Consider the following 15,298-nt stretch of genomic DNA (forward strand, 5'->3'; position numbering starts at 1 on the left):
TTGCTGAGATACGTAATTACTTTTTTTTCTTAAATAGAATCGAGTTTCACAAGTTGTAATATTGTGTTAAAATATCAGGATATTTAAAATCAAGTAAAAATGCAGCAATAACGGGAAAGAAAAAATAAATCACGTTCGAAAAACCTTTTCGTATTTATGTTAAAATTATCACAAACAGAGCACGCAAAAAGTAATTAATTATTTTAATGCATGATTAATGCAAACGGCACAAACAGAGCAAGTGAAAAATAATTATTTTAAGGCGCGATTCAAAACTCGCGTGCTGTCAAATTATAGTATAAAAAATATTAGAATTTTTTTTAAATCGCCGGGAAAAGCGTAGTAATAAGTACCAAAAAAACAATACCTTTATATTTACAATGAAATTGGTGTAAATAAAATTCGTCAAAATGTGAGGTATTTAAATGCGGGATTCGAAATTAAAGTGTCGCAATAGCGTATAAAAATATCAGGACATTCAAAACATTATAGAGATCTGTAGCAATAATTACCAAAATAACGATAGAAAAATGATTTGACTTGCAATAAAATCGGCAAAAAAAGAAAAAAAAAAAAATCGCGTCAAAAAATGGTTATCTAAATGAGTGATTCTTTACTCATAATTCGTAATTATATCGTGCTCAAGTACCGAAATTTTAAAAACCACGAGAAAATGTCTACTACGAGAATGCCACACAATAAGTGCCGAAAAAAAGGATCAAAAGTCATTTAGATTTGATATAAAGTTAGCGTAAATAAAGAGTTTCATAACTTACATAAATCGCGATTTCGAAAACTACACGAAGAGCGTCAAAAGTGCTAACTTAACTTCGAAACTTGTATCGTAATAATGAAGTATTAAAGATATTGAGATTTTCAAAACTATGCGTAAATCCGTAGAATTATCCAATGAAAAATAGCAATTGAGATTGGGTGCGTCAAAAACTTACACTTCAGTTTTCCGGATAAATTTTTTTTTTCAAAAAAAAAAAAAAATAATAATTTGAATTACTTTTTAAAAATTTTCTTCAGATTGCGTCCGCTGGCCGCAGGTTGTGCACCCCTAGTATGTACAATAACAAACATGAATAGAGGTATTCCATTTAAGTAAAATAAAAAACCGTAATTATAATGCATTTCTAATGATAGAGTCTTAATAAAATAGGGTTAAGAATTTAAAAAGTGGTAGCAAAACTAAGGAAATAAAATGTATTTCAATAAGATTGTTCTCACCACAATGACCTTATAAATCTAAACAGGAAATCTCGATCGTAGAAGTTTTGCGAAGCAAAAGCCAATCTAAACAAATATATAGCTTTTTCATTAGAAAATTAATACCACATTTTAAAATCCCTCTAAGGACCACACGAAGCCTGTTAAAATATAGCATCGATGAGAAAATTATTTCATTTATTTAATATTGTTTGGTTGACACGAGGTATTTCAATTATCGGTGCGCGTTTGCAATTTAAGTTATTATGTTTAGTTCTAAAATTGGAAAAGGTGTGATTTTTGTACTAAAGTTCTCTCGAGTTACGTATTTTGTTACCTTAACCTTTTGAGGAATGGAAAATATAGTTCGCTAATTTTAGTTAGGCAACACTAAGGCTGCCATCTTAAAACGTTTTTTGGGAAAAATTATTATAATGGTAGCAAAGATTTTGCTTCAATACAGATTCTTTGTTGCCGAAACGCCTGTGTAGGGGTCAGAGAACTGGCCTTGCATCAGAAAGGTCTGGGTTCGAGTCCTTGGCAAGGCATGAATGTTCTTTCATTCTCTGTACAATAAGTTTTGTTTATTTGGAAAGTAGTCCAGGGTGCGTGGATATATATCGATGGGGAAGACAAGAAAAACTCACAATGAGGGTTGTTAGAATTTATATTGAGTAAAAATTTAAGAAGATAGGCAAAAAATTAAAAAGTCATAAGGCTTAGGAAACATGATTATTTAAAAGGGAGAGGGAATTCCCCTCAGGAGATGGATTTTTTTAAATAAATTTTAAACCTTCTATTAATTACTATCTCTGTTGAAATCCTAGGAGATTCCAATTCTACAACCAATCAATGTTAGGAAATTGATTTAAAGTGAATTTTTGATGTATTGGATTTTCTTATTTAGCTTTTCCATTATGGGGCCCAAGGGGCACAGTCAGTTTTTGGTTTAACCACTGACTACAGAAAAGCTCCAATGTGTTAGCAGACAGTGTGTCTCCTGATGAAGTGCTGTTTTTACCAGCATAGCATACATACCTAGGTTGTATTAGAAAATATCAAAACTGTGGCAACTGTCTTAATGTGGAACTGACACCATATCATGTTTTTAACTGCCCTGCAGTCGCTGCAGGCCTTCACCTCTTAAACTACCCCACAGAAGAGGATTTGTATTCTTCTAATGCCATAGAAATAACAAAAACTATTCAAGTACACCATGAAATATGATTCAATAGAGGATATGACACCAACCATACATATCTTTAAAATTTCGTTTTGCTTTTTAACTTTTTTATTTTAATTCTATAGTCATTATTCCCATACAATCAATTCTTTGATTTACTAGCCCACGGACACAATGCAGCTTTAGAATTGGTGGAAAATTTTCTTTGGTTTTCAAATATATGCCATCAGAAATTTTCTATCTTAAACCAAAACAATTTATGTTAAATACTGGATTTTTCCGCAAAAAAAATATTTATCAGTAAAAATTTTGGTCACAAAATGCGGATCCACTAAGTACTAAAAAAAAAAATTTCAAAAAGTATAAACTTCAGCCAATTTGTGAACTTAGTTGACTTCTAACTCTCTAGGACAAAAATGTTCTTAAATCTTAACATATGTCTCCAATTTCTCTGAAAAACAACTTTTTTATATGCAGTGAAGTGAAAAAAAAAAAGGTTAGGTAGGTATTTTATTAAATTCGCACTAGTTGTTGTAGTTCACTTACGTCGCACTAGAGCTGCACAATGGGCTATTGGCGACGGTCTGGGAAACATCCCTGAGGATGATCCGAAGACATGCCATCACAATTTTGATCCTCTGCAGAGGGGATGGCANGTGAACTTAGTTGACTTCTAACTCTCTAGGACAAAAATGTTCTTAAATCTTAACATATGTCTCCAATTTCTCTGAAAAACAACTTTTTTATATGCAGTGAAGTGAAAAAAAAAGGTTAGGTAGGTATTTTATTTAATTCGCACTAGTTGTTGTAGTTCACTTACGTCGCACTAGAGCATCACAATGGGCTATTGGCGACGGTCTGGGAAATATCTCCAAGGATGATCCAAAGACATGCCATCACAATTTTGATCCTCCGTAGAGGGGATGGCACCCCCGCTTCGGTAGCCCGAAGAAATGAAGAAACATTTTATATTTTAATCAAATATGACTGTGAGTGGGGATTTTGTTACAAATTCAGATATTCAGAACACCATGAAATTGGGGGGTGGGTAAATTCCCTTTTAAAAAAAATAGTTAAAATCATGACAAATTTTGTAGTTCAAAATTGAAATTCATGACACTCCATGTGTGCAGATACCCTGTATATAGAAATAAATTTTCATTGATCCATAGCAAAAACAAAAGGCATAACAACTATAGAAACCAATATAATTTCATGATATAAACATTAACTTCTGCATGCATGATAGAAAAATTAGGATAGTTTTTCTTTCATAAATACTTTATTGAATACACATTATATATGTATATATCACATTCAAAAGTAATGTAATTCAAGTCTCCCTCTACAAGTTTTTAAAACTTCCAATAAATTTAAGGAATATTATAAATTTTCTAAAATTAATAATTTACAAACATTCATGAAGATGGGTTGAATAAAAATCAATCATTTTCTACTAACAAGTCAATAATAACAGAGCAACAAGATATAAAACTTTTAATACACTAAAACATATTCAGATAAATAATTTTGATTTATTTGAACGAGATCAATAAAAATAGATATAAAATAATCATTATTGATTTAAATGCTTGTGGAAATAAAGATGAGAAATCAGAACTTTTAACACAATAAAATGTATTTAATTTTTCAAGTAACTGATTATTGCTTAATTAAGAAAAATTGCACTTTTGAAAAGACTAAAAATTATGTATTTGCTTGAATCGAAAGGGTCTTCAAACACAACAATGAAAATATATTCAATATAAAATGATGTACTACAAATTAAAAAAAAAGAGCTTATATAAAAAAAAAGATATCTAAAAACCAAAGACCCGGACTTTTTCCAATATTTTTCCTGGAGTTGGAGCTTTAAATTTTTCCATGCTCATAGTTTTTTTAAGATCTTAAATTTTTTCAGGCACTGAAAGATTTTTGTGCTTCTGAATGATTCTACAAATAAAGAAATCTTTCGTGCCTCGCTGATACATTTTGTTTCAAATTGGGTCATGCGGTATTTATTTTAATTTTAACCTTTAACAATTATGTCCTAGTAATATCCAGGGGTAATTGTGCGCCCAACTAAAAAATCCTGAAAAATTCTTTAGTAAAATTATTAATGACACGTTCAAAAAAAATTTATGTCTTTATTACTTTAAATCATTGATATTTTCACAACACGAAATTCAAAATAAATCATATGCAGAATAATTTAAATTAATAATTTTGTATAAGTTTACTTTCATCTCTAAACACATTATTCTACCAGAAAAAAATATTTACAAATGAAAGCGATGCCAAGCATAAATTCAAGTGCTAATATTTTTAAATAAAATATACAAGAATTTAATACATAAATGTGATCAATGATTTCTTGAAACTTCTGGACCTTGGATCCTGAATATCTAACATTTGCCTTCATAATTAAACTACTATATTCCTTTCAACAATAAATAATGCTCTTTTTTAATAATAAAAGTTTCAAATTAAAATCTGGAACTAAAAAGCGCCCGTAAATATGTAGTAAATTTAGCAGAATCTTAGCGGAAATCAAGTTGGACCTTTAGAGATGGAGTAGCAAAGATGTTTCAGCACCGGGCCCCTGCCAAAAAACACTTACTCTAGTAATAAGTTTTTTTGCCAAACTTAACTACAGAGTGACCAATAATTTTAAAAAAAAATACTGATTCTATACAAAAGATCATAAAATGCTATGTGTAAATGCATAAAAGCACCCAAATGGCAACACGTATCTGGACGATAATTTGTAAAAAGGGGGGGGGGGAAGATTTACATAAATGTAATTTAATTAAAATATGAAATCAGATGCATATCAATCTGCATTTGCAAATTTCTTCCACAGTGAAAAAAACCAGCCTGGGAAGAAATCTGTTTCTTTCAAACTACGTGAAAGAAATTAAACTTTTTCAAAATTAACTATCTGATTGAGTTTATAATCAAATTAAATATTTGCATCAACTTTTAAGCTATTTAACATATTTTATAATAAACTAAAAAATAACAGTAGGAACAAAAAAATTTAATGAATTTTATAAAAAATTAAAATAACTATAATTTCATGAGCATAGTAAAACCTAAAAGAACTGTAAACATAAAGTAATAAAAATTTTATTAATACTACCAGGTCAACAAATCACTTACTAAACGCAAACACTACCAAAAAGAAAAAAAGATTTCTAATTTAAATTTAATACATCTAACAGTGGCATAAATAACACCCATGCCACACGTCAATAATCTTACAGAGCAGCTAGGGGTGCGTAAGATTTGACTGTGTGACCAAAAAGGAATACTTTTTTAAAATTTATAAAGATATTTTTTTTATATCACCTCATAAATAAATAATAACCCTTCACTAAACTTTGAACATAATTATAGGAGGAAAATATCTCATACTACAAATATATTTTTTTGGTAAGTGTTCGATTCAGTATGCAATTCTGCCTTTTATCACTATTTTTGGATATTTAAAATTAAAATAAAATTGATGAATATCCAAATTGGGTTTTTGTTTCATATTGCGGGTACTCTTGTTTATTTTTATATTCATCTCTTTTAGTTTCTTCCAGTGTCCTGAAAGAAAGAAATTTCTTTCAGGCAAAACGCAAACCATAATCCCTACTGAAGGGAGAAAAAAAAAATTTTTCTCCCAATTCACACACACACATATATAACTTAATTTTAAAAATAATATCACATTTGATTGAATTGACGTTCAGGAGATACCAATTCTAGTTTCAATAAAAAGGAACAGCTATTTTTTCTCAAGTCATTTGGCATGAATTACAATAGTACTATAAGTACATAGATAATGATTTATTTCGCACTTCTCACGGCAACTGCGGCTACCAAGGCAGCACCACGACCGCTCCCGTCTTCAGACAACATCAACTCAAACTGGAAAAAAACAAAACACACTTTAAGTATAAACTGCATGTAGTGCATCTATCATTACAAAAATAAAATTCCAATTCACTAGTATACAAGACATGATAACACAATACTAGTTAAGGTACCTTTTCGTATATGAAAGTTGACATTGACTATATCCCACTCCCCTCATTGGTGACCTTCGGAAGTGATATGAACACGCCTACCTTGACATAAACTCCCACTTCGATGGATGGTCCACATTGAACAGTAGACTTGTTACTTGTGAGTGCAACATTATCCACCATATTGCACTGCTGCCACTCAGTCTATCACACACAACGAAGGTCTGTTTACATTAGACTCAGGGTTGGCAAGTTTTTGACACATGACGGTTTTTACCGGTTTATACCATCATGTCAAAATCCCCTCTGTCAAAAATGTCGAAAACTGTCAAAAACCCATAGTTTTGTTAAAACTGTATTTTAATTTGAGTTCAACTGCTTATGATTTAAAATTAATTCATTTTTGGGCAATAAAATTAGAAAAAAAGTTGCTAAAAGATATTTAAGAACAGATTTTTGCATTTTCCCAACATGATTATATCAAATCATACTATTTGAAGTAAAATATTAGGATACTAAACAAAATTTTCAACATTTCCAAGCATTATTTTGTTTGGCATAATACATTACTGAAGAATGTCTACTCATTCCTGACTTAGAATTTGTTAGTAGTTACAAGTTTTGAAAGTTTTGTTTAGCTTATTTCTAATATTTAAGAAATGCCAAATTTTAAATTCTTCTTTTTAGTTCTTGAATTTATTAATAGTTTCAAGTTTTTTTTGTTTATTTCTAACAATTAAGATGCGCAAAATTTTGAATCCTTTGCAAATCAAGCTATAATGATAAAAGTTAAGTATCACTATTTTCAATAAGTATGTTACAATATTTCTGTATGAATGTATATCCTTCTATAAGAATACATGTATATAGTTGCAAAATCAATAGCAATCATTTACAACATTCATTTATAAAGAAGGCAATTAAGTGAAAATAACATATTGTCCGCTATATGCCATAAATTAAAGAAAACAGTAGGTTTTTGACGGTTTTTCCCCGGTAAAAACACGGTTTTTACCACTGTCACGTCAAAAACCAGTTTTTGACGGCAAAAACCCAACCCTGATTAGACTGCAAATGGCAACCACGACCGTGAACTTAATACAGCTCTCACAATCAGCTATCGAAAACACGGTGATCTTAATACAGCTCTGCCGGCTTCTTACAAAACTTCAAGTATCAACTAGGGGTATACCGCTCATCAAATTCAATCACAGATAAAATTCTGGTAGGGGAGTATTGTAGTGCATCTACCACTACAAAAATACAATTCCAATTCACTAGTATATAAGACATGTTAAGTCGATTATATGGCGGGGTACCTTTTCATAGATGAAGGTTGACATTGTCGATAACAGCTCTCCCCACACTGCACATTCAATTTCATATTTACGAAAGTGAATTTATTACGTATGTTACTGTCAAAACAATAAATCTGGCTATCATTAATTTAATATTATTGAATAATTGCCAATGATGTATGGTACAGGGCTAATTCAGTGAAACTTCAATCCTAACATAATTTCTAATGATCTATGAGCGGTGATAATCCGTCATTTAAGAGATAAGTAGAATTCAAAGAAATAACAGACTACAAGAAAAACAGATTTATACTTATGTTTAATTTCAAAATGGCTTTAAATGTTCAATTTGCTTTATATCTATTGATGAATGATAGTTTTTGAAATCTTAAATTCATAAATTTTAATATCATTCTACAAATACAGATTTAATAAATTATATAAAATACAAAACAGCATATAGATTAATTTTAAGGCATTTATTTTAGTAAAAATATATCAATAGCAAAGCTTTACATAGATATAAAATTTAACATTCATATCCCCAAAATGGAAACAAAGTCATTATATTTCATAACATATCTTTTGTATTAAGGAGTTTTGTAAATTCATAGATAATCATAATTAATTATTACAGTGATAAAACTTCATTGATAATTAATAATAAACAGTAAATGTGATAACTTTTTATCATCCTGCATTCGAACCACTTAAGATTTTTGATCACAATACTTCAGATTTGAGTTTACATTTCTTTGCTTTTCTGTAAACAGAAAAGATTCAGGATCAGAAGAGTTCAAAGGATTAAGTTTCAGTTCATTAGAAAGGGGAATTTCTTTGAATTTTCTATTTCTTGTTTTTTCTCTCCTTAGAATCATTAAAGAAATTTAGTCTACAACAGTCAGCTTTTGTTTTATATATATATATATATATATATTTTTAAATTAATGGAAGTCAAAACGTTTGAAAACAAGTGAAGCGTTATCTCTATAAAAAATATTAAAACCATTTGATTATCTTTATTTAAGTTATGAGCAATCAAAATCTACAAATGCTATGTCTATAATGGCCTCTATATATAAAATCACTAAAACACTAAAAAAGAAACTGAAAACAAAGTACCTGAAGTATTTTTAAACAGCTTTGCTTAGGAAAATAAATTTATTACTCACTGTCGGTACATTAATATTCATAATTATATTAGCAACATAAAGACAAAATGCGATTTTGAAAAATATGTTTTGAAACTAGGAAATGAGAGGATTTATGATTACAAGAAGACTTGCATGGGGAAAAAAAAAAGTCTAAACTAATTCACATTGGTAAAATTTATATCAAATGTTCTAGGAAAGTTGTGAAACTTACACATAAAGTAGTAAAAGTGATTTAAATTTTTACTTTGCTTTATATATGAATTTGAAAAAAATAAGAAATTAAAATTTTGAGTAATTCTTTATTAATTTAAGAACTAATGTAATTTTGCAGCAACATATTTACAATAAATTTTAAAACTATAAAATCAATAAAACATTTAAAAAATCATATTATAATACTTTGTAAATCTTTAAAAATGGTTTTTTAAAGCATTGGTTTTACAAAAATAAATTAATTAAATAACTTAAATCTACAAACCCTGCTAAAAAGCAGTTTACCAAAGCAAATTTTCATGAAAAATGTATAAAAATCTGTTTAAAATGTTTTCATGTAATTAGTGTTGAAATAAAATAATTATTTTAATGCACTAAAAAAATTGAAGAAAGGAGGTTAAGAGGAAGAATAAGAAGAAAGAAAAAACAATGCAACTAAGTTGTAAGTAGTGAAACTTACTTTAAATGAGGGATCAGTTAATTCATCAATTTTCTTTTCCATAAGCTCTTTAAAATGAGGATGATACCGATAGACTGATCCGTCAACACCAACAGTTGTGTGATTTCGCCTGATTTTATTCAAGATTGTTGACACAGCTGTAAGTAAATACATAGAATTGCTTTTTTTTTTTGGAAAAATAACTTCAAAATTAATCAAGACATCATTAACATTTTAGAAAAAGTAAATTAAATGTTCAGACGCGCCAACCTGGAAATATTAAGATTTGAGAGCTTCCTCAGCAAGAATTCAGGAGATTTCAAGCGGAAGTAAAATAAGTATGATATGAGACATATTTAACACTTTTAATGAAATATTTTAAATAAAAAGTTATATAAATATAGGAATGCAAGACAAAATAAAAGAGAAAAAAAAATTGTCGAAGGAAGCTAACTTCTAATCAAGTATGCAGTTGTAAAAACAGTTCATTTTATCAATTAGGACAGCGGTTTCAAGAGTTAAATTTTACCCCCTGATCCTAAAAAAATTCAAAATGTCCAAGTAGGTAGGTACTTTATTCACGTCGCACTACAGTTGCACAATGCTACAGGCCACAGTCTGGGAAACATCCCTGAGGATGATCCGAAGACATGCCATCACAATTTTGATCCTCTACAGAGGAGGTGGCTCCCTTGCTTTTGTAACTCGATGACCTGCATGAAAAGTCGAGCACTTTACGATAGAACAGTTTGATCCGGACTGATACCGTACACCCTCAGTACTCATCAATGTGGTCACCCACCCGCTCACTGATGATAGTCAGTGATGCTTGACTTTTGTGTTCTACTGGGAACAGTGCTTTTAGGATCAGTCTGGGATCTTACGAATGAAAAGAACAATTACAGAATATGAAAAAGAAAATAACAGAACGCATACATACCAGCAGAGACTAGATGGGCAGCTCTAGAAGATATGGACACGCAGACAGCTTTTAATATTTCACAATCTTCATCGCTTGCATCACTTATTCCCATTTTTTGGAGGACAGTCTGAGTTTCATTGTTTTTACCCCTTGGATCACTAAGTAAGATAGATAAATAACTTGAAATAATGATACAAGAATTTAGAAATACAATTCTAGCAGTAAACGACAAAAACTTTTAAGATATGTGTATTAGCAGGACAGCACTTAATCAAGAGCCTTTCTGTTGTCAGTGGTGAAACCAGAAACTGACAGTGCCCCCGAGGTCCCATAAGGAAAACCAAACAAGAAAAAGCTATTAGAAAAATTGAAATGTAAATGCAAAGAAAAATTAATGACAAACAATCACAATTTAGAAGTACATACAGTAAGACTTAATAATGATACGCTCACATATAAGAAAAATAAAGATTAAGTTACAGTTAGAATAACCAAATAAAAACAAAATACAAATCATTAAGAAAACTTTAGAAATAAATCAAGTGTTGACCCCTTTTTGAAAAATAAAACCAAAAAACACTCAATGAGTAAAAATTCTATAAAAGTGCTGCCATTTATATGCTTCAGGAACAAAAAAAAAGATACATGTTTTCATTTTTCTATGTAAGAATGAAAGGGTTAATTAACCCTGTCTTGCAGATACATTTTTGAATTGCACAATACTTAAAGAGAATGAAATAAATCTATAGTAAAAGCTTCTAAATACCAAATCTGATTATCTTAGATATAAAATCAAATTAGTATATCCAACTAGATTATCAGATTATCTCAAATTCAAAACTGTAAGGTCTATAACTTTAAAATTTAGGTAAAAATTAAACCTATTTTTAAAAATATTTTTCTCTTTTTAAAAATTATAAGTATATTTCTAGCTCTTATTAATATATTTTAGAGAATAAAATTGTCCCAGAGACCATAATAAAAGCTTTATCGGCAAACTTACATTTTCTGGAACTGCAATATCAAAGCACTGCAACTCTTTGATTGCACCTGCCTGATGAATTGTTTCGAGTGTCAGATTTCAAACGAAATGATTTCTTATTCATCAATGAGGATTGAAAAAAAATATATAAACCTTTACTTGATCATTTTTTATCAGTTTATTCTCTATTTTATTCAGCAACTTTTATCTTCATCAAAAAAAAAAAAAAAAAAACATAATCCAGCTAATTGTTTATAATAATTATTATTTTGTATTAATTTGAAATCTGCAGATAGAGTGATAATCTACAGCGCCTGCAGTTAAGAGAGTTTTTGCTTTCGGATGTTCAAGTTACAATTATTCTTCCGCTTTTCTACATGTAGTAAATAGAATAACACGAAATAAGAATAAAGGATTTTATTTTTTAAAATTTTATAACCCTCGTTGGACAGCCGACCCAATTTTTGGGGCTACAACTGCTAATGTTAATCTCCGCAGTCTCATAATTTTGAACCCAAACCAGAAGACAAGGGAACTCCTGGATCAAGTATATTGGGAGAAATTTGCCCTTGTGGAGGACTTATTGATGGAACTAACCAATACCTGTTACATAGAGGACAAAACCACAAAACTTCCCATAGTTAGCCTGATGGCTAGGAGACTAATTCGTGATCTGTTTACCACTGAGAATAATTTACATCTGTACTGCGAGCGATGCAAGCCAGATGCAGAATTTGGATAGACCAGCCATTGTCAGATTCAAAAACTGTTCACCTCATTAGAAGGCGAACGCTTTAAACCCTGAGCCATTAAGGTTCAAGGATAGAGCACAATTAAAATTATATCATAATTAAAAATATAAATAATGCAATATATCTGTCCATTTATTATAAAAATAAATTTTTGGAACAGGTAGCGGGGTCAAACCAGATGGAAACAGGGGCAGTTTTGTGGACTCTTCCTAACATTCAAATTCTATAAAACGGCCCCTTAACAAAATTATATATTGTTTTGTTTTAATATGATAAGAAATTTATTGCAAAAAAAATTATTCCACAAAACTGAAGAGAAAAAACGACCAGAAATGAAATGATAAACTCTAATTCAAAATTCGTGGGTCACAATAGCGTTTCTAAAACATCAAAAAACTTTTGTACCTCGTGGAAAAAAGAGATAAGCATCCATGAATGCTAAATGGTGGCTGCTAAAACTGAATGTTCTTCATTAATTAAAAAATTTAGAAAACTAAATTTGATTTTTCACAAAAATGGACCAAAAAAATTAATCCTTGATCGACCCCAGGATATTGAAGTTATTAATCCATATGGAACAGAAATCCCCACACTTCCCGCAATTCTTAACAAGTGACAAGTTTACTTAAGAGTTCAGCTTAATTAAACTCTTAAAAATGTATTAAAAATACTACACAGATTCACTGTGGCATACACGAAATTTGAATTGGTCGACAAGCAAATATTTAAATGAGTGATTCAGAATTCGCGATATGTTATGAAGTCATAGTAATCATTTAAATTTTAAAAACGTGGAAGCAACAACTGCTAAAGACACTATTGATATAAAATGTCGAATTTATAAGAAAATTAATGAAAATCGACTAAGCCCAATACCATGCATTATGTTGAATATTACCAGAATGTTTAAGTAACATTTTATAACTTAAATAACATAACAAAAACTCAGAAATTAAAATTTCATAATAAATTAATTTTTGTTTCCCTCATCTCAAGAAGGGTATTATATAACTTGAAAATTCTAAATTTCTGATTTAGAATTTCTTCCAACTTTTTTCGAAATTGTGTGTTCTTATGCTTGATTTATTTTAAAATTAACAAAAAGTGGTTGCCAAAGTATTTTGCTATCAGTCTATTCAAAAAAGAAAAAAAGCATTGATAACTATGACATCTTAAGACAACATATTTAGTGAGACATATTAGTATCAAGTCAGATTTGATAACTAATCAACTAAAAAAACAGTGAAAGAAAAATCATAATTTTTAATCAAAAATTTGCCAACAGTTATCATTCTAACAGTCTCTTCGTATTTATAAGAAATGGGTTAGTTAGATAAATGTTATTTTCAAATCAATCCGATAAAATAACTTATGAAAATTATAATAATTGTGTTACAAAGGTAACTAAATTATCATAAAAACCATGGCTAGTATTAGAAACATTTGATAGAAAAGATGACTCACCTTTCTACATTGGAGACATATTTTGTTTTGAATGCATAGGGTGTCTGAAATTTTTCAGAGAGTTTTCCTTTAAACATGAGACCATCTTTTGCTAATTTCACAACAACTCTTCTCACTATCTCTCCCATGTACATTCCTGATATCATTTTTTCAAACCTGGAAGAAAAAAAAAATTTAATACTGTACATAAAATAGAAACTTACATTCCATCAAAATATTTCCATCATTAAATGTATTGTGGCGTTGCAAATAGGTTTGCATTTACTTATCAGCTTTTTATTTTAAATTGAACAATTTTTTTTAGACAAAGAAGAATGTCAACCTTTCATATTATCAAGGGTGATTGCGAGCCCAACTCAAAAATCCTGAAACTTTTTTGAGTAAAAACATTACTGCCGAATTTCACAAAATTATTGTCTTTATAAATTTAAATCATTGATATTTTCACAACATGAAATTCGAAATAAATTACATGTGGCATAATTTAAATTAAAAATAATGTATAGGTTTACTTTTATCTTTAATCACATTTACTATTCTACCAGAAAAAATACTTACAAATGAAAGAGATGCCAAGAATAAATTCTAGTTCTAATATTCTTAAATAAAATATACAAGAATTTCTATACATAAATTTGATCGATGATTTCTTTGAAACTTCTGGGCCTTGAATTTCAAGATCGCAGTTAGAGAAAAATCCGAAAATTTGGATTTTTTTTTCTGGAGCATAACCATTTCTGTATTATGCTTTTTTCTAAAAACGAGATTTTTCTGAAAGATAAATGTGGAAATCTGCTAGCAGGGTTGCCATTCAAGTCTGGAAAAAATATTCCATGTACATATTACAGTGAATTCGCGATAACTCGAATCTGATAGGACTGACGAAAAACTTCGACATATCGGAAGTTCGACTTACCGTTAGTTTAGGTTTTGGACTTTCAAAATATTGTCAGATTATTTAATTAATGCTTATTAATTACAAATCTTTTAAATGTTTACAATATTTAAGATCATTTTTCTGACAAGCCATTTGCGATAAGACTGTTTAAGCTGATACCCTGACAGGGGTGATTGTGAGCCCAAGTCAAAATTCCGGAAAATTTCTTGAGTTAAAAAAAAAAAAACGGTTTAAATTGAAAAATCAGAAAAAAATTTAAACTAGGTTTTTTTCCATTTTCTCAATATTTCTTAGTTTACTTAAAATATATTTAAAATTTTACACATACCTATACCATTTACATATACCCATGATAACCTGGAGAAATAATTAAAATTTACAAATATGTCTTTCTTTCTTGAGTTTATGATTATAACAACTATTTACTGATAAAAAAAATTAATATTAATCATGAATATAAGCCTATAAAGTATCCCTCTGGCTCTCCCTCACAAACAAATAAAATAAACTGTGTTTTTAAGTTCAACCTTTGAAAATTTGATTTCCGGAAACTTCTGTGATCAATAATTTTTTGAAACGTCTGGACCTTCGATCTCCGGAAACTTCCGGATCCCTGTTAGCGAAATATCCGGAAATCCGGATTTTTTCCGGAGCACAATCAGCCCTGTATTTCTGCCCGAATTAAGAAAAAAATAGTAGGGCAATATTGNTTCGAGTAATCGAGAATAATTAACATGAAATAGAAGATAAAGGGGTCGGGACCTC

The 15,298-nt window shown here is 29.5% G+C and overlaps 1 protein-coding gene across 1 annotated transcript in view; it reads right to left on the reverse strand.

Moving 5' to 3' along the window:
• Window positions 1-3,658: 3,658 nt before the first annotated feature.
• LOC107447593 (hexokinase type 2) overlaps window positions 3,659-15,298 on the reverse strand; it is a gene marked incomplete at its 5' end in the record, with an annotated part of 41,543 nt that continues 29,903 nt past the window's right edge. Inside the window, 4 exon segments of the mRNA XM_043049763.2 lie at window positions 3,659-6,313; window positions 9,537-9,673; window positions 10,456-10,595; window positions 13,636-13,791. Coding sequence (XP_042905697.1) covers window positions 6,233-6,313; window positions 9,537-9,673; window positions 10,456-10,595; window positions 13,636-13,791 — 514 coding nt within the window. The 3' untranslated portion in view covers window positions 3,659-6,232.

Source organism: Parasteatoda tepidariorum, chromosome 8 (genome assembly GCF_043381705.1).
Source record: "Parasteatoda tepidariorum isolate YZ-2023 chromosome 8, CAS_Ptep_4.0, whole genome shotgun sequence".
In the NCBI taxonomy this organism is placed as follows: domain Eukaryota; kingdom Metazoa; phylum Arthropoda; class Arachnida; order Araneae; family Theridiidae; genus Parasteatoda; species Parasteatoda tepidariorum.